Source organism: Protomyctophum parallelum (assembly GCF_964188405.1).
Source record: "Protomyctophum parallelum genome assembly, chromosome: 10".
Taxonomy (NCBI): Eukaryota; Metazoa; Chordata; class Actinopteri; order Myctophiformes; family Myctophidae; genus Protomyctophum; species Protomyctophum parallelum.
In genome coordinates, this window is record NC_139704.1 from 35,282,395 (window position 1) to 35,306,745 (window position 24,351).

The 24,351-nt window shown below is 46.0% G+C and overlaps 1 protein-coding gene and 1 long non-coding RNA gene across 2 annotated transcripts in view; one reads left to right on the top strand and one right to left on the bottom strand.

Moving 5' to 3' along the window:
• Window positions 1-24,351, bottom strand: part of sdccag8 (SHH signaling and ciliogenesis regulator sdccag8) — a 64,909-nt gene that overhangs the window by 15,400 nt on the left and 25,158 nt on the right. The window contains exons 14-16 of the mRNA XM_083775147.1: window positions 12,935-13,062; window positions 8,054-8,162; window positions 2,824-2,955 (exon numbers count right to left, since the gene is read on the bottom strand). Of these exons, the coding sequence (XP_083631273.1) occupies window positions 2,824-2,955; window positions 8,054-8,162; window positions 12,935-13,062 (369 nt within the window). The remainder of the gene's footprint in view (window positions 1-2,823; window positions 2,956-8,053; window positions 8,163-12,934; window positions 13,063-24,351) is intronic.
• LOC310865945 overlaps window positions 21,957-24,351 on the top strand; it is a 71,503-nt gene continuing 69,108 nt past the window's right edge. Inside the window, exon 1 of the long non-coding RNA XR_014569859.1 lies at window positions 21,957-22,020. This is a non-coding gene — a long non-coding RNA (uncharacterized lncRNA). The remainder of the gene's footprint in view (window positions 22,021-24,351) is intronic.

Consider the following 24,351-nt stretch of genomic DNA (forward strand, 5'->3'; position numbering starts at 1 on the left):
AGGCTGTGGGGCGGGGCGTGGCGCTGGATCATGGATGGCGGGCGAGGCGGGGAGGCGGGCCCCGTTTGCAGCAGCTTGTTAACACGTACACCTTAACCCCCGAGCGCCGGGGCAGAGGGGCCCCCTGTCGAGTGAGCACACGGGTCCGACGGGGACCGAATACATGCATGCATGTATATATATATATATATATATATACACACAAACACGAGACTATATGCCGAGGAGTTGGGAAAACAGACGCTCAATGTACAATGTGTCAAAGGATACTGTCTAGACTAGAGAGACTATAGCATAATTGTGTACGCAGTAAGAAGACACACACACACACACACACACACACACACACACACACACACACACACACACAATTTTAGCGTGCATAGCCACATAATACAGAGTCAAAGTCAAATGTCGGGCCATTTTGTGAATCACTTCCACACGCGCACACACACACACACACACACACACACACACACACACACACACACACAAAACTCTACTAATACGTTCCACACGACAATAGCTATCAAACAACACTGCCAGCGCACGATTCTTTTTTTACATCATGAAGCGGTTCACAGGCCCCAGTAGAGACAAAGCGTGTGTGTATACCGTGTACGTGTGTGTGTGTGTGTGTGTGTGTGTGTGTGTGTGTGTGTGTGTGTGTGTGTGTGTGTGTTGAGCTGAAGTCAGGAGGGGCTTTTTAAAATATCTGGAGGCTTCATCAACCAAGAGAGATGTGTCAAAAGCAGAAAATAAAAACCCAAGTATAAAATGCCAAGAGTGATTATCTCGTAGCTCAGTTGGGAGAAGGAGGGTGGAAGTTGGGGTGCCAACTTCCCAGCCAATACACTTTTGGCAACCAGAGGCCTGCGCTGCCAAAGCGCCACAGAAAACGCGGCGCTGCAACTACCACCGGCACACACTCGCCGCACGCGTGCGCTCGCACACACACACACGCGCCAGTACAACATACGTGAAAACATACAGAATATTCATCGCTTGCACTCTCCCAGACAACTTACTTTTTGTCTCTTCCGAGCCCCCCCCCCCCCCCCCCACACGGACGCACACATGCACACACACACACGGACGCACACACACACACACGGACGCACATAGGAGGCAGCTGTGACTGAGTAAAACTTAGTTTTTCTTGGCATGGGCTCCCAGTGACAGGTTAACGCCAGTGGGCGGGAGACAATATGTACTGTTAGGGATGGAAAGGGGGAGAGCAGGTTGAGGCTGTGTGTGTTTGAAGGAGGGTATAGCAGTCTGTGTGTGCGCGCGTGTGTGTGTGTGTGTGTGTGTGTGTGTGTGTGTTTAATGCAGGATAAGTTGTTAAATATCAAGTGAGTATTTATGTGTGTGTGTTTATGTGTGTACATACATGTGCGTGCGTGCGTATACGTCTGTGTGCTCGCGCGCATGTGTGTGTGACGCAGCAGGGAGCACAGGCAACGACACCCACTCACTTTGCGCCCACATTGGCAGTGCCAGGCTGTATGCCAAGAGACCCCGTGGAGTCACACACTGACTGGGGACGAGAAGAGGAGGAGAGGCCCCCCACGTTACACACACACACATATGTGCGTGTGCATGCACACACATACACACACACACACACACACACACACACACACACACACACACATCCATTTAGCTTGAGCCAGCCAAGGATGAAACCAATATATGGAGAAAAATACATTCAGTTCTACTTTAGTATTAGCATCCAATCCATGCTACTTGGACTATATATATAGTATCGTCAGTTCTAGTATCATGGTAGCCTCGGTCACCAGGCTTAAATACTTATCTGCGAAAAAGAAAAGCCTGGTCACAACGTATAAGGCAGAGAAGCTATCGGGCGGATGTATCCATCCGGAAAATCCGTCAGATGTATCCCCCCCCCCCCCCCCCCCCCCCGATACGATATTTTCCCGACCCAATCACAACACTTGTTTCATTCGTGAATGAGAATGTAAACTGATTTGGAAAAGCATCGACGTCATTTCCTTGGGCGATATACTTCCGCTAAAATCCCGCCCCAAACAAATGATAGTCTTTTCAGCGTAGGTCTGGCCCAGGGTGGTATCATCATCGGGGGTTAAATGATTGTACACATCTTGTTGTTATCGTGCATGATCTGTAGCAGTTGAGTAGCTTTTGAGTGGTATAGTATCCATTTGTTATTTGTGGTATAGTATCCATGTGTTATTGAGTGGTATAGTATCCATTTGTTATTTGTGGTATAGTATCCATGTGTTATTGAGTGGTATAGTATCCATGTGTTATTGAGTGGTATAGTATCCATGTGTTATTTGTGGTATAGTATCCATGTGTTATTGAGTGGTAAAGTATCCATGTGTTATTTGTGGTATAGTATCCATGTGTTATTGAGTGGTATAGTATCCATGTGTTATTTGTGGTATAGTATCCATGTGTTATTTGTGGTATAGTATCCATGTGTTATTGAGTGGTATAGTATCCATGTGTTATTTGTGGTATAGTATCCATGTGTTATTTGTGGTATAGTATCCATGTGTTATTTGTGGTATAGTATCCATGTGTTATTGAGTGGTATAGTATCCATGTGTTATTTGTGGTATAGTATCCATGTGTTATTGAGTGGTATAGTATCCATGTGTTATTTGGACATCAGTCCCATTGACAGCCAATCACATCTTTCAGCCCTTCCACACCAACAAATGATATACTCAGAACCTCAGAATAACATAACTTGTGAGTTTGTCCGACAGTGTGCGTGTATGTGTGCGTGCGTGCGCGTGCGTGTGTGTGTGTGTGTGCGTGCAACCGTACCGGTCCTTCATGCGCTGGTGCATGCGGCCATGCTGAACACACTGTTCCTCCATGTCAGAGCAGCGAGCTGTCAGTCTCTCCACTGTCTCCTCTAGGTGGCGCTTCTCCAGGGCCAACACCTCCCGCTCACTCCTACACACACGCACACACACACACACACACACACACACACACACACACACACACACACACACACACACACATTAACAAGCAATGCAAAGTATGTATCGAGAATAATTATTACATGCAACAACTTCTGAATCTGAAGTTGTTTTACTTCAGCACTACAAAAGCTCAAAACCAAATACCTAAAAGAAAATATATTTATTATAACTAAAGTGGTTTTCACACCAATAAAATAACATAATGTGATTATTACCCCGCAACATAAATAACACAGATATTTGACTGTGTAGAACCAGTGGTGACTTAGAGATAAACAAAATGATCAAATCGGGGGTCGACTGTAGCCTAACCTTGAAAATGAAAAAGCCACAACGCAACACGGGTAAGAAGTCAGTGATGTTAGACAGCCTGGTGTCGTGGAATTCTGGCTCAATCGGTAATTGACGAGGCAATATATGAGTCAGACAATATTCTAGGTAGTGATGGTTATGATATCATGGAGAGAAGTACAATTACACTCACACCATAGTCCTGCCAACAAGCACAGGCATCAGACAATAGCTCAATCATGTAGCCGCTTCAAGGACAAGCCGAAACATAACAATAGCTATCTGGCCTGGCCCATTTTGGGCAGGAGCCCCTTTTTGGTGTTTTAAACATTATGTTATAATTGAGCTTTTGAAAAATAGCAGATCTACATGCTCATAGTGCGCCACCAAGTGGCCGAGTATATATTCTTTCAGAGCGAACGTTTTTAACTCATATCTTTGCTTCTGGGAGGTTCCTGGAACAACATTAACAACATTATTTTCAGATGGGGGTCGGCGGGCAAAGACATATATTTATGATTTTTTTTTAGAACGACTGTCATAGAAACATGGGTTTTTTTCAGAAAACTGTCATTTGTGGAATCGACTTCAGGTCAAAATTGGCTAGTGGAGACAACTTGGCTGCTACAGGCTATACCAAATAACATGTCATATGTTCATAATGTATTATATGGTGAAGTGATAGTAAAATATAAAAGTTACTGTAGATATACGCAAACCACAACAACATGTATAATTCTTCTGCACTGGCCTGCTTTAGCCCATTTTGGACTGAGGTCGATTAAAAAAAAAGGCTTCTAAATCCTAAAAAAACTTCTGAAAAACCTATGTTTCTATGTCAGTGGTGCTCAACCTTTTTCATGTCAAGGACCCCCAGAATTATCTCTATTGGGCCACGGACCCCCCCCATCTCAAAATATGTAGTTCCAGGGACCCCCCCCCCCCCCCCCCAGAAGCAAATATTTGAGTGAAAAATATTCGCTCTCAAATACATATTCAACGATTTCGCGACACATTTTATCGATTCTTCAAAAATAGCAGACCTACAAGCTCGAGCTTGTAGATCTGCTATTTTCCAATAGCTAAACTTGGTCTAAAACACAACGCGACGTATGAAAGGACGGAAACCACTGATATTCGACGTCGCCCCGATGGAACGGAGCATTGCACTGTTTGCTCTGACTGTCTCTCGGTCTGAGCTTTGAGCTGAGCCGTGGTCCAGCAGGACTTTAGCCGCTACAGTGGGCAGGCAGGGAGAGAAGTCCAGCAGCTCAAACTGCTCCAGGCCCTCCCAACACACTATAACACCACACTCATAAACCAACATACAGTAAAACACACACACACACACACACACACACACACACACACACACACACACACAGCAGATGTAAGAGCTCGGAAAAAAGAGGTCTGTGTGTGTGTGTGTGTGTGTGTGTGTGTGTGTGTGTGTGTGTGTGTGTGTGCGTGCGTGCGTGTGTTACTCGCACTAATAGCTGGGTACAAATTCATGATGTGCTAGTGTATTTTGTACCGCTGAGTGTGTCCATAGTCAAGCACAGTGGGTGTGCGTCGTGCGCAGATTGCATTGCATGTTGTGTTTGTTTGTGTGCACACACGGCCCATGTACCGTATGTGTGTATTTTTGAGCCTATAATAAGCAAGAACATGGACATGGTGTGTGTGTTTTGTTGAGTGTGTGTGTGTGTGTGTGTGTGTGTGTGTGTGTGTGTGTGTGTGTGTGTGTGTGTGTGTGTGTCCTATGGCCGGTGAGGCCAGGGCGGTCTGGCAGGGCCAGATTGGGGTCCGTCATGTGACTAATGTGCAGCACAGCTCCAACAGCTGACAGGACACTGGGCACAGGGTCACACACACACAGTCACACACACACACACATACACACACACACACACACACACACACACACACACACACACACACACACACACACACACACAGACACACACACACACACACACACACACACACACAGTCACACACACACACACACACACACACACACACAGTCACACACACACACACACACAAAGTCACACACGGACTAGGGCAGCCCAGATGGAGAGCAGGGCGGCCCCGCTGTGACTACTGTAGCATCAGGTTAACAAGAAAACAGGTCAGAGAGGAAAACAGAGTGTGTCCACTGACTCCCCACTGTACTCGGCAGCGCGCTCGCACACACACGCACACGCACACGCACGCACACGCACACACACACACACACACACACACAAACACACACTACTCCAGTCCGCCTGCATGGATGGCTTTTCATGTTCCAGAACAAAATGATCACATATGGGGAGGCATGGATCCGATCTGAATGGAATCGTTTGCACCACACACACACGCACACGCACACGCACACGCACACACACACGCACACACGCACACACGCACACACTGGAGTTGTCGTTAACCGCTGAAAGGGGGAATTTTACTTTAACCCATTAAAAAAACAAAAGAAATAAGTTTTCTGATAGAATATATTATATTCAAAGATTTGTGCCACATTGTAGATCTGCTATTTTTCAATAGCTAAAGTATTATATAATCAGGGCTGCACACAACCTTTTTGGTCTAGTACTCAGAGGAGCACCTGGAGGAGTTTCTTGGTGCTCCTAAAATGCGGCGACCCGTCTCGCCGGATGGATAAAAGAGGGATGCATGAATAACTTATAGCAAAACGATATTTATTGGATAAGTGGGGACTGGGGAGTCAATGGAGAGTATTGCAGTACTCTAGATTCATCCCATTATACAAAATGGAATCCTCCCCATAGAGTGGATCCTCCCTCGTTTGACTAAGGACGCGCTGTGATTAGCCACAATGGCCAGTGCACTTGTGCAAGACGTGCTGTGATTGGCCAGTAGTAGCTACTTTGAGTGGCAGTCAGTGGGAAATGCTCTCGCCACAGAATTTACTAGTATTCTGGCCATGATAATCATTCTGTGCGGCCCCAGCTGTTGGTACGCAGAAGCGCTTTCCGGCGCTTGATTGACAGCGCATTATGAATTTTGACGGCGCATACACACTGGCGCACCACTTATGTGCAGCCCTGTATATAATGCTTAGTTAAAACACCAAAAGGGGTTCCCACCCAAAATGGGTTAAAACACTTCTGGGGTCATTTTCATGTTTAGATATTTGATTTTCATCCTATAAACTCCATGTTAGACTAATCACTGCTCCTGTTGACAGACATTGTCCTCATTAATGTCATTAACATTAGAAACCAGAAAGCCAGCAAATCAACCAGTTTTCCGGTGTATTTCATTCGATAATCCCATGATCAACCAATTTATTTATTTATTTTTCCTGCATGCATGCCCAGTCGCCCACATTAGAAGACGTTCATTGAAATGTATCGTTGAGTTAAAAACTATACCGTCCAACCTTTGCGTTGCCAGGCTTTAAATGGATTTCTATTCCCAAATGAAGGTCACAAGTATTTGGGTTCATATATATCTTCTTCGCAAAAGGACTTTCAAACTAGGAAGGGTATGGCCTGGTCAGACTGCAAATGACATGCATAAGATCTGGTCATCCCAGCTTAGTAAGATTTTAAAAGTAAAAAATATTTAGGACGACCGTCGAGTCGATTCTACTCTATGGCTCCGAGACATGGACACTTTCAAAGAAATTAGAGAAACGGTTGGATGGCACTTACACCTGCCTTCTAATGAGAGCGCAAAATCTCTCTTGGAAGAGCCACCCATCGACTGATCTAATATACGGCAACCTTCCCCGTGTTTCTTCACTATAGTCCGATCCAGAAGAACACAGTTTGCCGGCCACTGCTACAGAGCTGACAATGAGGTTATATCTTCCCTTCTTCTCTGGAGTCCTGACTCAAAGCAGACGTAGAAAACTGTCGATCCCTGATGTCATCGCTATAGGGACACATGCACCAGTAAGCCGGAACTAGGGATGGTAATGAAGGGACCGGGAAGTCTGGCACTGTGAAATCCACGATCTCGACCGTGGTCGAAAAAATGATGATGATGATGATGAGAACAAAATGATGCCATTGAGTGCCTTGAAAACGTTTGTTTTGGCGGTTCTTGCACCTCCAAGAGTTTATAACTAGTAACTACAGTAGCAGAACACCACCTCAGAGACACCAAAGTGAACGTGAAGTGTGATGGGTCAGACACTCTGTATTTATATTGCTTATTACCTGAGAAAATTATAGGGCGGCTGTGGCTCAGGAGGTAGAGCAAGTCGTCCTTGGGCAAGACACTGAACCCTACATTGCCTACAATGAGTTGGTTGGTGTGAGCTTGCCACCATTGGTGTGTGAATGTGGGAAGTGAGGACGCTGGTGTCGACTGTTCGCCGCTTCACCTCCCAATGTATCAATGAATTAATGAACCATTGTAAAGCGCTTTGAGCACTTGGAAAGGCGCTATAAAATGCAATTCATTATTATTATTACCCGAGTACACCTACAGTATGTATCCCTTTCTGAGCGACTACAAAACCAAACGGACAGCAATTAATTCATGGAGAGTCATGGAACACATGCTGTCCACTTTGTCTGTCGCTAGAAATGGCAAAATCTCTGAGAGACAAATTATGTCATTTTAAGCACCTAGAGTATCAAACTCTGGGTAAACAAACACCGCTCCAGCTGTGTGTACAGAGCGGAGCCACATAAATAAATAACTTTGTTTGGAGTATGTTGCCAGATTTATAGCAAGTGTGGGGAGAGTAAAACAAATCACGCTGTAAAGAATATGACCGTGGTGGCGACCTGTTTTCTTCCGTGTGATCCTCCAGCTTGCCTCCCAGCATGCAACACTCTTCCTTCAGCTTCCTGATCAAGGAATTCTGGGAGCTCAGCAGACCCTCAATCTCTTCAACTGCAAGGGATCATGGGAAGAGGTCAGAGGTCATGTTGTGTACAGTCTGCAATACTTCAAACAGTTAATGAAGTCACTTATTAGACTAGTGGATCATGCCTGGATTTCAGAAAGAAATACATGTTAAAAACGATACATTAATTATAAATGTGAATTGTGGCTTCCATAAGTTACGAGCGTAAAACCCACATTTTCTGGTATTTATATAAATCTTTAGTTACTCACAGATTATTTCATGATTCAAAATTATCTCTGTAATGGCGATTTGGACGGTGTTCAGGTACCAAAGAAATATGTCTGAGGTTTTGCTTTGTTACCAAGAATAGATAAAAATGTGTAACAAACAAACTCGTAGCTAATTAAAAGCTAAAATAAATAAATAATAACTGCCAAATTTTGCTTCATGGTGAAACATCACGGCAACAAAAGTTTACTGTGTTTTTGGCCAGAGAGAGCACCAATCTAGCGTCACACACACACACACACACACACACACACACACACACACACACACACACACACACACACACCATAAGGCCACATCAGTCATTTACACTGGACAGAAGTGTCATCGAAAAATGTATACATCCAAATTATCCTTGCCAAACGGCAGACACATATGTTCTCTTTTGAATGTTTTCCAAAAAGATGCCTTTGTAGACATTTTACCATACAAATGAAAACTGTTCAAAAAGGAAAAAAAAACAGAGGACAGGCATGCAGAGAAAAAGAGAGGGATAAAAAGACAAGCGGATTGCTGTTGAAAGCAACCGCCGTCGCTCTGCTAGGTTTCCAACCTCACCGCCACGTCCTGGTTTAAGCACGCGGGGGCCTCTTTCTGAACAATCCAATACTGGGTGCTTTCATCGTGCCTTTGAAATTGTCCACGTTCAGTCTCTCCCAACATATGTCTGTTCTTTTAACCCATTTAGTCCCGACGTCAAAATTAAAAAAATGTTTCTATGTTCAGAGGTGCTCAATATTGCATGTCATAGAGCACAAAAATGATATGTTATTGGCCAGACCTCCATCTGAAAATATGTTGTTCCAGGGACCTCCCCGGGAGCAAAGATTTGAGTTAAAATGTTCACTCTGTAATAATATATACAGGTACTCAAAGATTTGAGGCACATTTTTCACGAAAATTGCAGACCTACAAGCTCGTAGCGCGGCACCCTATGAGCTTGTAGATCTGCTATTTTTCAATAGCTAAAGCATAACATAATGCTTTAAAACACCAAAAGGGTGTTCCCGCCCAGAATGGGTTAAAATACAATGGCAGCCGTTTACAATTGGGGCGAAAGCATGCACCTGCTCAGGCATTCTGCTGCAGTCGACGAAAGAAAAATACAAAAAGAAATAGAGGACTTTGAAAGTAAGTATACCTCAGACTTTTTGTGCACTGCACGTTGTGTGTGTGTGTGTGCGTTGAGGCAGAAGAAAGAGTATCGGATGGTGCTGAGGGGAAGGGAAAGAAATATTGCTACGATCACAGGAAACAACATTGTCTGGGGCAACAACTCTCAGAACCTCGGTCTCCTTCACTATAGGGATGCTGTGATGTCGACGAGCTAGGAAAACGTAGAAAAAGACCCTACGGTTACGTTTTAAACCCATTTTAAAACCCTGTATACTTTGTTATACACCGTGTAGAAAAAAAGAGCCAGAGAACTTTTCGACCTTTATCGCATATCCTTCCCACGCTTTCTCAATCACGCAATGAGATATAGGATTCTTTTGTTCTTTCTGTACTGGGATTGTGTTGGGGTTTTTTTTACTCCCAGCAACCCTCATTTAACCCATTCTGTGCGCGGGGACCCCTTTTGGTGTTTTAACTAAGCATTACGTTATACTTTAGCTATTGAAAAATAGCAGACCTACAAGCTCGTAGCGCGCCACTCGGTACATACCCTCTTTCTTTTTCTGGGTATAGCATAATGTGTCCACACTCAGGGTGCTGCGTCGTCACTCACGCGCACACACACAAACACTGACTGTACATTGGACAGAAGTTGTGGGACACCGCTGAGCTCAAGAACTGTGCGCCGCACGCACGTACACGTGCAGCCATGATGTGGACGTTTGCAGTTTTGCACTGGATAAAAAAGTTTTGGTCAGTGGTGGAAAAGTTGCGGTTGCAGAATGCTAATTATCCTAGTGGGGGGGGGGGGGCTTTGTGAGTGTGCGGCTGGCCACGCGTATATTAGGCCAAAAAAAGAATCCTAGGGACACAAAGAACTGGCAAGGACTGGCACTGGAAACAAACAGCGGGGAGATGGAGGGGGGGGGGGGGGGGGAGATGGAGAAAGAGAAAAAAAAAAAAAATAACGTGGACGCTAATGGCAATCCACGTTTTACTCCAAAGATGAAACATGATGGGGAGGAGGGGAAAAAAACAAGAGGGAGGGAGAAGGTGAAGGAGGAAGGACGGACGGACGGACGGGAGGATGGAAGGAAGGAAGGAAGGAAGGAAGGAAGGAAGGAAGGAAGGAAGGCAGGAAGGAAGGAAGGAAGGAAGGAAGGACGAAAGGATGGACGGAGGGGGCTGGATCTGTGGAGAGAGAGAGAGAGGACTAATTACCCCATCGTCTGTTGAGTTGCGCCCGGGAGAGGAAGTGATGCGAGCTGCTAAAAAGGACGTACACCCCCCCCCCCCCTCTCTCTCCCCACTTTTACACACGTGCGCGCACCCACACACGCACGCACACACACACACACACACACACACACCACAGTTTCCTGCTGTGCTCTGATGTCAGCTCTCTTTAGACAACATGTGTGGCGCCGAACATGAGCCAGAAACAAACCCTTTGTTTACCTCCGCGCCCATTCATCCCCCTCTCTCTCTCTCTCTCCCTCCCCTCCCCTCCTCTCTCTCTCCATCTTTCCCCCCCTTATCTTTGTGCGAGGGTACACCAGCAGGGCTCCCTGGTCGTCGGGGACTGGGGCACCACAGGTAAATAAAAACAAAGGCAGAGAGAGGCAGAGAGAGAGGGAGGGATGCATGCATGTAGGATTGGGAGGGAAAGGATTGAGGGAGAGCACGGTGGCGGCGACGGGGCCGTGGTGTGGCGGTGGTGGTGGGTGGGGGGGTGGGGGGGGGGGGAATCCAGATGGTGCAACAGATGTGGTAGCAGCCAGCAAGCAGCTCGGGCTGTGCACACAGACTTAGAGAGAGAGAGCTGGGCCGGGCGGGCGGGCTGTGGGTCTCTCTCTGCCGCTGCTTGCTTGCTCTCTCTGGTTTTCTAGTTGGTTTTTGTCTGTCTTGGGGAGCGTTCTAGTGTACTCTGGTGGTCTGCGCGATTACTTGAAATCCGCCGTGGGTTGCGTGGCGCTGTGTGTGTGTGTGTGTGGGGGGGGGGTTATATCTGGATCGGGTCTCTCAAGGATGCATGCGGAGTTAAGGCTCCCTTTCAGCTGCTTGGCCCATCTCATAAGCAACTAATTCAGATGTGGTGAGACACCCAGGGGGATCTGGATAATGTTTGTTCCGCCAACAGTGGCCTGTGTTCAAGTGAAAGCCGACTAGCCGAGTCTTCGATAATGCCCCCGGGGGGGGGGGGGGGGGGGGGGTATCGTCGGCACAAACAAATAAAGGCTGGTCAGGCCTGCAGGGCAAAAGAAATTAAAAAATAAAAAGGTCCCAGCAAGCACGGTCAAGACCTGGACGAGTTAGTGACATCTCGATTTGGGGCCCAGATCAAGTCGAACCGAGACTAGTCACATCTGACTCAGAATATCACCTGATTTCAACCAACAACATTTGACCCACTAAGACGGACGTCCCTAACGATGAATCAGACAGAGTCCGATCGAGGCCAGATCAACTTAAGTCATATAACTAGTCAGATCTGGCCCAGAATAAGCTATATTATTTTAAACCGGTGAAGACGTCCTGGAAATGACGTAAAGACCATCCCCATATGGGCTGTGATCTGGCCTATAGTCCTGAACGTCACCGGAGTCACCGGAGGACGTCGTCACAACGCCATCATGACGTCATTTGGCTTGCTGGGGTGGTTCGGTGTCTTCCATTAAAACTATAGATCGAGCTAGAACAATATATTTTTTGTCTTCTTTTTTTAGATGTTTTTTTTATTATTATTATTAGGTTCAGTAAATACAGCAGTGGTGTACACAACGGCGTGACGGAAGTTACATAATTATGTATGTGGAAGCGCAAAGTGTCAACGTTAGCTACGTTAGCCCATACTGCTCACACAGATCAGCTAACGCAAGGAAGGGGAAGTGCATACAATATCAGGGGAAAGAGTACATACAGTACAGTAGAGAGAGAGAGAGAGAGAGAGAGGAGCTGGCTCCAGGGGGTTTCAGAAGACTGAATTACAGAGCCAGCTGGACATCGGTCAGAGGCGAATCAGAGGTGAACGCCATTTTAGTTTTTTGACCACCAACCAAAAGGTGGCCGCAGCATTAACCCATTCTGGGGCGGGATTAACCCCTTTTGGGGTGTTTCAAGCATTATGTTATACTTTAGCTATCGAACGATAGCAGATTGACAAGCTCGAATGAACTTGTAGGTCTGCTATTTTTGAAAAATGGAACAACATATTTTCAGATGGGGGGGGGGGGGGGGGGGGTCGGTGGCATATTACATATATAATTTTTGGGGTCCTTGACATGAAATATTGAAAACCACTGGTTTTTCAGAAAAGAAAATACAATTTAAAAAAGATTATTTTTTTTTTATTTCGACGTCAGCCCTAAACGGGTTAACCCACGACGGGCCAGACAGCAGCTATATACCCCACCTCTCTGCCGGTGTTCCTCCTCCTCTCTCTCCAGCCGACCGGTCAGCTGGCTCTCGCTCGCCCGTGCGGACTGGGTCGCGGCCGCCACGTCCTCCTCGCGGGCCCTCTCCGCGCTCTCCTTCTCCTGCCTGGGGAAAAAGGACAGAAAAGAATATTATGTAAAGGAAAATGTGTAAATGGGGTGCTTGTGTGACATACGGAGAGAGAGAGAGAGAAGGAGAGAAGACAGGCTGAAGACTTGGGAGGGGTGGAAGGGTAAAAGTGTCAACCTGAAGACCCCTGAGTGATACTGCAGCTGTCCACACGGTTTGCACGCAAACGCACACGCACACACACACACACACACACACAACGTCCTGAAAGATCTATAGGTCCATTACAAGAAACAAGAGGGTATATTTTACCCAGCGATTGTGGAGAAGGATGTGGTTCTCTAAGCAGCATGGTACATGACATGACCTCGGCAAAGTGACTTTTTTCTTTTCACTTTTTCCTCAGGTGTCTGTGTGCGACCTGCTCTGTCGTTGGTCTGCCGTGGATACAATTCTTCATGCGGCGTGACTAACTGGAGGTGACACAAGCGCACAGAAGCCCACTATATAGCAGGGACGGTGGCTTCAGGGGTAGAGTGGCCGGATGGATGGATGGTATAACCACAAGGTTGCCCGTTCGAACCCTGTGGGCTCCCTCCCAGAGTTAGTGTCGAAGTATAGCCTGGAACTCACCTATGCTTTTTATGGCATATAGGCAGCTCCCGAGATCCGCCGGGAGAAACTATGCGCAGCTGCGCGACATGAGGCTAATTACTTAGAGCGACAGAGAGAGAGAGGAGTGTGTGTGTACTGTGTACATGTGTGCGTGTGTGTGTCAATTTAACAAAGGTGCAGACGATCAGAAATCAGCAGAGTGAGCAATGTTTGCGCTACTCTATGCCGAATTGAAGTGGACTCAGACCCAGACTTTTTTTTCTCTCCCTGGAAATAAAAACGTCTGGGTTTCCGAGGCTAGTGTCGAAGTGTCCTTGAGCAAGACACTGAACCCCAAATTGCTCCCGATGTGTTGGTTGGTGGCGCCCTGCATGGTTTGGTTTCCCCTGTCATCGGTGTGTGAATGGGTGTGTGAATGGGTGAATGTAATGCACAATCTATGTAAAGCGCCTTGGATAAAGGCGCTATATAAATGCACCATTTTTATAGGATCACAAACGTAAATGACGGTCCATTTTTACACTTGCGCAGTCACATTAACACTGTACATGTACACACACACCCTGAATTTCCTCCTGACTTAACTATGGGACAGCTGCTGCTATTTTTTCTAACAATGCAGTATTGTAAATGATCAGAACGATGCGTCAAATAGGCAGATATGCTGTGACTAATATCTTGGTTTTAAGAAAATGAGACTAGTTTGATGTCACCCTACAATCACAAGCTTCAAAAATATATATTTCTTGTCGCAATTGGGCAATGATGAAGTATATAGCATATATGGAAGCCAAGACTTTATTGCAATTGCTTTGCTTTATTGCAATATGATAGAAATGGACAAAGAAATGTTTCTTTCTCCAGAGAGTCTAATTTTTCCGATTTTTTTTTGTAACTTTTAATGGCAGGTCACATAATATGTAGTATCAACCAAATCCTTCGTCCGCCTACGTTCATTTAACCCATTTTGGGCGGAAAAAACACCGTTTGGTGTTTTAATTATGTTGTAATTTAGCTATTGAAAAATAGCAGATCTACAAGCTCATAGCGCGCAGTGGCGCGCTACAAGCTTGTAGGTCAGCTTGTAGGTCATGTAGAGGATTCAGAAGATTTTTATTTTTTTTCGAGTTCAGGCCTAAATGGGTTAAAACCGAGCGGCTGAGATGCGAACAAAGACAATTATTCTCTCTCTCTCTCTCTCTCTCTCTCTCGAGTCTGCCGACAATAATCTCAAAGGAGTTTTATGGGTGTGTGTGTGGGGGGAGGGGGGGGGGGGGGGATGACATCGTTTTCTGGGTATATGAACTAAAAGTCCAATTCAACTGTTTCCAAGATTTCCCCAAACAACAGAGAGAGAGCCCCGGCGACGACGATGGGCAAAGAAAGACTACAAAGACGAGGAGAAAGCTAACAAATGAACACAACTCTTTCCTGAAGTCCAGAAGCTGCTAATGAAGAGAGAATTCTCCACTTTAAGTGAAAACTTTTCTCCCCTGCAGCGCTTGGCCCGCATCTCGAAAGTGACCGCGTCTGTCTGTTCCTTCATGTGTGTGTGTGTGTGTGTGTGCATGCTCAGATGTGTTCATATTTGTGTGTGTGTGTGTGTGTGTGTGTGTGTGTGTGTGTGCGCATGTGTGTGTGTATGTTAGTATGTGTACGTGCGTGTGTGTGTGCGCGCGTGTGTGTGTTGTGTGTGGTGTTCTCCTGCTGTCCTGCTGTCTGGGGTGCGAAAGCGGGTGTCGGGTGCTCAGGGGACACCAGGAGAGTGTGTGCGTGCGTGTGTGTGTGTGTGTGTGTGTGTGTGTGTGTGTGTGTGTGTGTGTGTGAACCCCTGCTGGGTTCGAACAGCAGCAGGAGCCACCAATGCACACACCAGGCCTCAGCGGGAGATGGCGGGCAGGCGGTGCCAGCCATTTGGTCCTGTGAGGGGTTCCAGGGGGTTGCGTGTACGTACGTGTGCGTGTGTGTGTGTGTGTGTGTGTGTGTGTGTGAGGGTGTGTGTGTGTGTGTATGTGTATGTGTATACTGGGGGGATGCCGGGAGAGGGGGCAAGCCTAGCACCGGACCAGTTTACCCACCAATTAGCATCCGACAGACAAGCCAAAGCGTTTCCAGCAGTCGGTGTGGCGAATTAACCCATGTTTCTATATGTCAGTCGTTCTTCGATTTTTCAAAAATAGCAGACCTACAAGCTCGTAGCGCGCCACTCGGTGGCGCGCTATAAGCTTGTAGATCTGCTATTTTTCAATGGCTAAAGCATAACATGATGCTATAACACCATGGGGTCCCCGCCCAAAATTGGTTAAAAAAGTTAGGGAGAGAATGGATATAATAACAAAAAGCGAGCGAGAAAGAAAGAAGGAAAAATAGAAAAAAATATGTCTATTCATTTTCCACGCATAACCCTCAGCCCCTCCCTTAGACGCATATATACCTTCAGGAATTCCAAAACGGAGAAGAGATGAATCACTTGGGGGTTTATTGTCTTTTTTGTTGTAATGTTTCTTGTTGACGCCGCTGAAATAACGCAGAACGGCCAAATGCTATAGATGTCCAGGTAAACAGGAAGGGAGGGTCTCTCTCCACCACGGAAAGGGAGGGGCTGGAAGGAGCGCCGCGGCTTGTGATTGGGTGAGACGTATAGGGATCGCTCCGCTGTCATTGTAGTAGGGGGGAGGATTTACTATTCTACAACAGGTCGTTAAGAGGAAGCAATCCGATTGGTTGAAACGGTTCCTAGCCGTTGATCAAACCAGCACCGTTCACCGCCTAATCAAAACAAAGAATTCAGCCGCTCTGTTTTCCCAGAGCGCTAGCAAACTCGGTGGCTAGGCTAGCTAGTTAGTAGTTTCTTTGGACATTTTTTTTTCAGCGATTTTCTTAGTTTTAAGGCTAACTGTTGTAGAATTGCAATATTACACTTGAGAGTGTGGTTTAACGTGATTATTGCCACTTTAGTGATGCTTGCGGAACTCGACTTCGTCTCGTTCCCCTACCGCATTATTGCACTGTCGTTGCAATAATCACGTTAAACAACGCCCTCTCGTGTAATATTGCTTAATTCGCTGCCTATCGGGTCGCAAGCGATGGCGCCCCCCTCGCGGTCTAAAACTATAGGGCGAAACTCCCTTCCCTTTTGTGGCCAAAAGTTCCTACGAAAACTGTGTCCGCGTTCCAGAAACAGGCGTCAGCGGTCGATGAGTTTGAGCAGAGGCTGATTGTGGTGGTCAGGAGCTGCAGGGTTATTTTCTCTTGGACAAACAGCATGCCTTCTAGATAACCGGTCAATAAGTTCTGTTGGGTTTGAAGAAGCCCGTGGCAGGGACTCCGGTTAGAGAGAGCCCCCTCGGGAGGCAATAGAATGCAATGTTCGGTTAGTGAATATAAGCTGGGACTGTTTGTACACATGCCTGGCCCGATACGCCGTTTGGACAGCTTGATAAGTATGACTGGAGTGGCGTGGGCCAAGGGGGCCTAAGGTAGGGGTTTGGAATGGCTCTGGGGTTGGGGCCAGGTAGAGAGAGAGAGAGGGGGCTGCTGGGTAAGTGGGAGGTGGCAGAGGCAGGCATGGGGCTGGCGTATACGTGGTATAGCTGGCTGGAGAAGAGCGCCGAGGAGAGAGAGAGAGAGAGGGGGCCCAGTCTGCACTGCCTGCCTAAGTGGGCACTATTCAAGCTGTTGCCCATTAGCCCAATTAGACCTGAGATCAGGTTTTTCAAAAACAGCAGACCTACAAGCTCGTAGCGCGCGCTACGAGCTTGTAGATCTGCTGTTTTTCCCAATAGCTAAAGCAAAAACGCCAAAAGGTGGTTTCCCGACCAGAATGGGTTAGATGTGGGGTGCCAGGGCCCGACCAAGCGCGGAGTTTGCAGCACCCCGCGGCGTGGCCGGCAGCCCGCGCCAGGAACCACCAAATGCCACCGCGGTTTATCAGAGAACGAGCACAAATTGGAGTCAGACGGTAGACTTTTGCTAGACGACGCTTTGCCCGACGACCAAACAAACACCGGGGCGATGTCAGGGTTCGTTAGAGTAAAGTGAACGCACACTCGTCTCTCCGGATAAAACGCCGACTCACAAAGCACACATATACCGTATGAGCACACGTCGTGCACACACAGGACAATTATATGTTTTAACTAAAATGGTAATTTAGTATAAAAAAAGTAAAACTAAATAAATGCATCAATATTGTCAAATAATAAAAGAGAAATGTGAGAACAGCTCCCATTAGCTCTATTGCCTAATATTAGATGCTGGCTGAACAAACAATTAAAGGCCCAGGGGCTTCAAATGTAGCTTTTTCTCTTTCACACAACAAAAATGTGAGACAAAATACAAATTATAAAGCTCATTAATATGGTGATTCACATTTTTGTTTTTCTTTAACAGGTGTTGAAGGAAGTAAAGAGACTAATTTTATTTCACCGTCAGAACTGCAGTGTGAAGAAAGCCTTTACTTAATGAACTGAAACGGATAATTACCCTCAAAATGAATATCGCCACGATAATAATGAATAGTGTCAATAAACTGATACGCGCAAAGCTAAAACAAATAAATAAACCTGTGAACCTCACCTTCAGAGGGTCAAATCGTACAACGATTATACTATTGACACATTCAGACCTGAGGCCGATTCTAAAAACGCCTCCTAAATCCTAACCTAAGTTTTCTGGAAAAACATCTACATTTTAATCAAAAAAAAATGTTGCTACAAGTATAACAACTGAAATGATACAGAGACGTTGCTGCCTTGAAAGGTATAACAACATAGGTGCAGCCGGTGTAAACATTGTTATAATTTAGCTATTGAAAAATAGCAGATCTACAAGCTCATAGCGCACCACCGAGTGGCGCGCTACGAGCTTGTAGGTCTGCTATTTTTGAAAAATCGTGAAAATGTGTCGCAAAATTGGAACATATATATTTTTTAACTCAAATCTTCGCTCCCGGGGAGGTCCCTGAAACAACATATTTTCAGATGGGGGTCGGCGACCAAATACAGATGATTTTTGGGGTCCTTGACATGAAAACGGTTGAGAACCACTGACATAGAAACATGGGTTTTTCATGATTTAGAAGACATTTGTAGAATCGGTCTAAATGGGTTAATACTATAGCTCTCAATCGGTCATATTTATATAAACTACACAAACGCGCCGCCTCAACACGGTGATGCCAAAAGGCGCGGACGGCTGTCAAATAGTTAAAATGACTCGACTCAAATAATCCGTGTTTGTCAATATTAAAAAAATGTGTGTGTGTGCGCGCGTGCGTGCTTGAAATATAGCCACAAATCTTCTGAACACTCGAGTAGGCCCTAACACACACACACACACACACACACACACACACACGCCTCTGGGTGCTTCAGTCAATCACACTCTGCTCCACCATCACTAGTCCCAATATGGACACGCAAACGAAACGCTCACAGAACCGATGCAGCCTCAACACTAACGGCTGCTTGTCTGCTCCGTGCCTCCGTCCGTCCGTCCATCTCTCTCTCTCTCTAGTCGTGCATCCTTCCGTCCAGTGTTCTCATCCCCCCTCCCTCCCTCCCCCTCCCCATCCCTCCTCTGTTCCCTCCCACCCTTTTTTCCTTTAACTAAACTGGCTGTGTCTCCCTCCATCTGCTGCTTCTTCCTTCAGCGGCCCCGCACCTGTTCACACCTCCTCTCCTGTTGGCCACCGCTCCGCTCCGCTCCGCTCTCCTCTCCTCTCCTCTCCTCTCCTCTCTATCTCCCTCCCTCCCTCCCTTTCATTCTCTGTCGTCTCTGCTCGGCGCGATGCTGCTGCCTGCCTGCCAGGCCCCTGGTCCTGGCTCGGGCCAGCGTCTCTGTCATTCAATTCCATCTGTCAAGCGAGTCAACTTTGTTTACAGCGGCGGGCGGGCGCTTTTCCTTCTTAACCCATTCTGACCTGAGATCAGATTCTAAATGTGTCTTCTATACATCCTGACAGTTTTCTTGAGAAAGCTGTGTTTCCATGTCAGTCGTTCTTCGATTTTTCCAAAAATAGCAGACCTACGAGCTCGTAGCGTGCCACTCGGTGGCGCGCAATGAGCTTGTAGATCTGCTATTTTTCAAAAGCTAAAGCATAGCATAATGCTAACACCAAAATGGGTTCCCGCACCAAAATGTGTTAAGGACGGGGTGAGGGGCTCCGCCTCAACCCCTCAACAAGGTCAGCCCAAACTATAGTCCCACATCCATCCATCACGAGGTCAGCCTCAAACTAGAGCCCCGCCATATCTACTAGGGATGCACCGGAAAGGGAAATTCTTGGCTGAAACCGAATACCGTATATAGGAAACAGTTGGCCCGAAAACCGAATATCCGAATATGATTTTTTTTCTTCTTTTCTCCTATACCATTGCTGTCATGGCCGTACCTTAAAGCTATACCTGATTTATGGCAAAACTTTACTTAAATAATAATCACAATTATGGGTCCATAAAACATTTATTCAGCTCTTTTGTTTTTTTTAATATATTTTTTATCCCACGATTTTGTAACCCATTTTCCACCCCTGTGTCAATCATCTAATGTGATCCTGGGCTCTACACACCCTCCACCAACCTAGTCCCCATATATGGGGGACAAGGGGAGAGCAACGGACTTGAACTCATGCTTCCTTCATGCCCGAGTGTCCAAGTTGCTCCTTTACACCTGACAGGGGGGAGTTTCCCTGGTTGGACGTAGCGCGTGGAAGGAATATTCAGCTCTTTTGAATGCATTAATTGCATACACTATGGTTCGGTGATATATTTTCTGCCTATTCGGGGCCGAAACCGAATAGGCCGAAAATGTTTTTTTTTTTTTTTGCCGAATATTTTCCGCGGCCGAATATTCGGTGCATCACTAATATCTATGAAGGTCAAACGATTCCTTTACAGATATGCGGAACGGCGACAAAAATAATAGCACAGCGCAACTTCTAATTGACGCTAAAGAAATGTTTAACTAATAATGTTCTCTTCGACTCCTACGCACTGCTGCATAACATATGCGTGCGCAAAAATGTCAGGTCAGAATGTTTTATCGTGAGTTTTGTCTTTGATCTATTCTACAAGGTGAGGCACAATACACAATTATGACAAAAAAACATGCACAGCTTGAAAAGCTCACTTTAGCCTCAAATTGTCTGTACCACACAAATGAAAATGTACGTATGCACGCAACAAGTGAGCGCACACAGATGCATGAACGGCACATTCCCTAATAAAGTAAAAAAAAAAAGATAAATGAAAATCCAAGCTCGGTTATTGAGGCAATTAGCTTCTCGTTCGCCTCCGTCACCATCCATCCAATATGAGAGAGGAGCTGAGTACAAAAAAAAAGAAAAGTCTTAATTGGCACTTTGTGCAGGAATGAAGCGGCCTGGCAGTGCAGGCATCTGTGCGGTTTTTTAAAAATAAATGCTCGGCATACGTACAATATGCTCCCACGTTGACCCGATCCAAGAAACCCTGGGACTCGACGTCAGTATCAAATCTGTGTACACTACAGAAATAGTCGTGGGGGAACATATGTGGTGGCAAGGATGGGGAGGGGGGAGGGGGGGGGTCAAATCATTTACAATCCAGAAGGTAAATTATAGAATCACCGTTTCGATGCAAACTGTGGTTTGCAGGTTATTTATTTAAAGAAACGGAGTGAATGTGTCTAGTTATGTGGAAGCAAATGTTTTTTTTTTTACAGTGATGTGAGTTCTCACGTTGAATATGTGTTTATTAATTGGTATATGTGGGTATATGGCTTTCGGTATATGGCTTTGCAATTTAAACAACAGGTAGTTTTAAAATAATGAAACAACCACCATCTTGCCACACGTTGCTGTGCAGCTATCCGAAGTTCAATACTCTTACGCACACACTGTACATTCCATTCAAAACAGGGTTGCAATCATTTTCTTCGGAAATAAATTCTCTATTTGCCTGAATATAAGAATACGTTTTTTTTTCTCCAATGGAAATATCCTAAAAAAAGAAAACAGGGTTGTGTTATAATCGGGGAGTAGACAATTTGACAGTCAGTGTTTTTTTTCCCCCACAAATGAGTCTTGAAAAATGGGTCTTATATTCGGCACAATACAGTCGGATAGTGTCTGTCAACCACATAATTGTTTAACCCATTTTGGGCGGGCACCGGTTTTGGTGTTAGCATCATGTTATGCTTTAGCTATTGAAAAATAGCAGATCTACAAGCTCATAGCGCGCCACCGAGTGGCGCGCTACGAGCTTGTAGGTCTGCTATTTTTGAAAAATTGAAGAGCGACTGACATTTTTAGAATCTGATCTCAGGTCAGAATGGGTTAATCAGACCAGTGTGTGTCCAGTGGAAACCTTGTATGAATCTGATCTCAGGTCAGAATGGGTTAAAGTCCATCCCTGGTTAGATTTTAGCGGGAGACGACCTGTTCCATGTCGTTCCACCCTCTCTACAATCAGCTCCCTGTCTCTCTACATTATCTGATTAAAGCAACAAAAAAATAATATATATACAGTATCTCACATAATAATTGAGGAAATGTCTGACTGAATGAATGTCTGAATGAGTGTCTGTCTGAAACACTGTTGCTGCTCCACACTGGCCGCACCAATCGCTCTGAATGTTTCACACAGGCATTGACCATTACAGCTCTTAACGAGGCCCCTTTTCAATTTAACAAAGTGAATTAATTTGCTCCATAGACTTATAATGGGAAAATGCAAAAACTCATTTAAGTGTTTTTCTCTCAGATACCGCAACAGTTAAAACATTCTTTTTGCTCTTCCACCTACACATTTCGTGCAAATCTAAAACCAAATCGGTACACATTATCTCTGGACCTATCCGATTATAACACCACAGGCCCAATTTTTATAGTACGTATCGTTCGGCCGCAATGGGCTTCCGAGGTTACAGTAGGAAGGGCCTAATTTACAAAGAATGCCACAAATCACGAACGGAATGTCCAATGAATCCACCCCAAAGAGTCAAAAGCAATTCCATTTCCATCCATAGGGGGTGCCGCAAATGCAAAATATTTAAATGTTCGTTGCAAAAATGAGCGCTGCACACCTGTCACAGACATATATACGCAGAGCAAGTTCAGTCAGGAAACTCAGTGCAGTCGCTGCCGGCCGTTAATTGGGCTGCCTCAGCATCACGTTCTCATTCACATGATTCACTTCATCCAATCACACACTCACTCTATCTTCATACCGGCTAATTAAACTGGACGTTTGCACTGCCCAATCTGCTTGCTTGTTTACTGCTGCACACTGACGCTGCTGCGCTGCTGTCTGCTTAAACCGTTGCTGCTCACCCTCCTCCACCCCATGCTACCACATGTCGTTTTGGATCCGCCGTCCGCCTTGGTGACAGCAGACTGCTGGGCGAGCGCTGGTGCTTTGGCATGGGGGGGGTATAAGACCTCAAATTTTGGGCCTGTTGAGAACTCTAGTTTTCGCCGGCTGCCGGGCGTGACATGTACTGTACATGCCACTTTTTTTTTTACTCTGTCTGTGTCTCATAGGAGGGCTGTGGGCAGTTCAGAAACCCGTCTGTGTCTCATAGGAGGGCTGTGGGCAGTTCAGAAACCCGTCTGTGTCTCATAGGAGGGCTGTGGGCAGTTCAGAAACCCGTCTGTGTCTCATTTGAGGGCTGTGGGCAGTTCAGAAACCCGTCTGTCTCATTTGAGGGCTGTGGGCAGTTCAGAAACCAGTCTGTGTCTCATAGGAGGGCTGTGGGCAGTTCAGAAACCCATCTGTGTCTCATAGGAGGGCTGTGGGCAGTTCAGAAACCAGTATGTGTCTCATGGGAGGACTGTGGGCAGTTCAGAAACCAGTCTGTGTCTCATAGGAGGACTGTTGGCAGTTCAGAAACAGTCTGTGTCTCATAGGAGGGCTGTGGGCAGTTCAGAAACCAGTATGTGTCTCATGGGAGGGCTGTGGGCAGTTCAGAAACCCGTCCACCAATGACATAATTGTTAGTTTTTTTTTAAAGATATTACCTTGGATTCCCCATCGATGATGTCACTGGTGGACGGGTTTCTGAACTGCCCACAAGCCCCCCCCCCCCAATCTCACATCTCCAGTACAGTACAGGTTACGCTGGTAGAAATCTGGGAACCCATCGGCAAATTTGCCACTTGTAGAGAACGGGTGTCAACCGTTCACATTAAATTAGCGCTCCACAGTGGAGCGCTAATTGGAAGTGGAGTGGAGTGGAGCACTTCCAGTCGCACGCAAAGCTGTCTCGAGAGATTAGGATGGCAGTACCTCAGGAGGTAGAATGACCCTTATGGGAATCAAAAAGTCCCCAGTTCGATTCTCTAGGTGTTCCTGAGCAAGGCACGTCTCCAACTGCTATACCTTACTACTGGGTAAGGAGAAGTAATGTCCCCTCTATCCCATTTAGGCCTGGTTCTATATCAGTGGTGACAGTGGTGATGTCAAGGACCGCAGAAATCATATTTAATTGACCACTGACCCCCATCTGAAAATATATTATTCCAGGAACCCCTCAGAAGCAAAGATTTTAGTTAAAAACGTTGGTTCTGAAAGAATATATATTCCGAAGATTTGTGCCACATTTTCACGATTTTTCAAAAATAGCAGACCTACAAGCTCATAGCGCGCCACCGAGTGGCGCGCTATGAGCTTGTAGATCTGCGATTTTTCAATAGCTGAATTATGTTTAAAACACCAAAAGGGGTTCCCG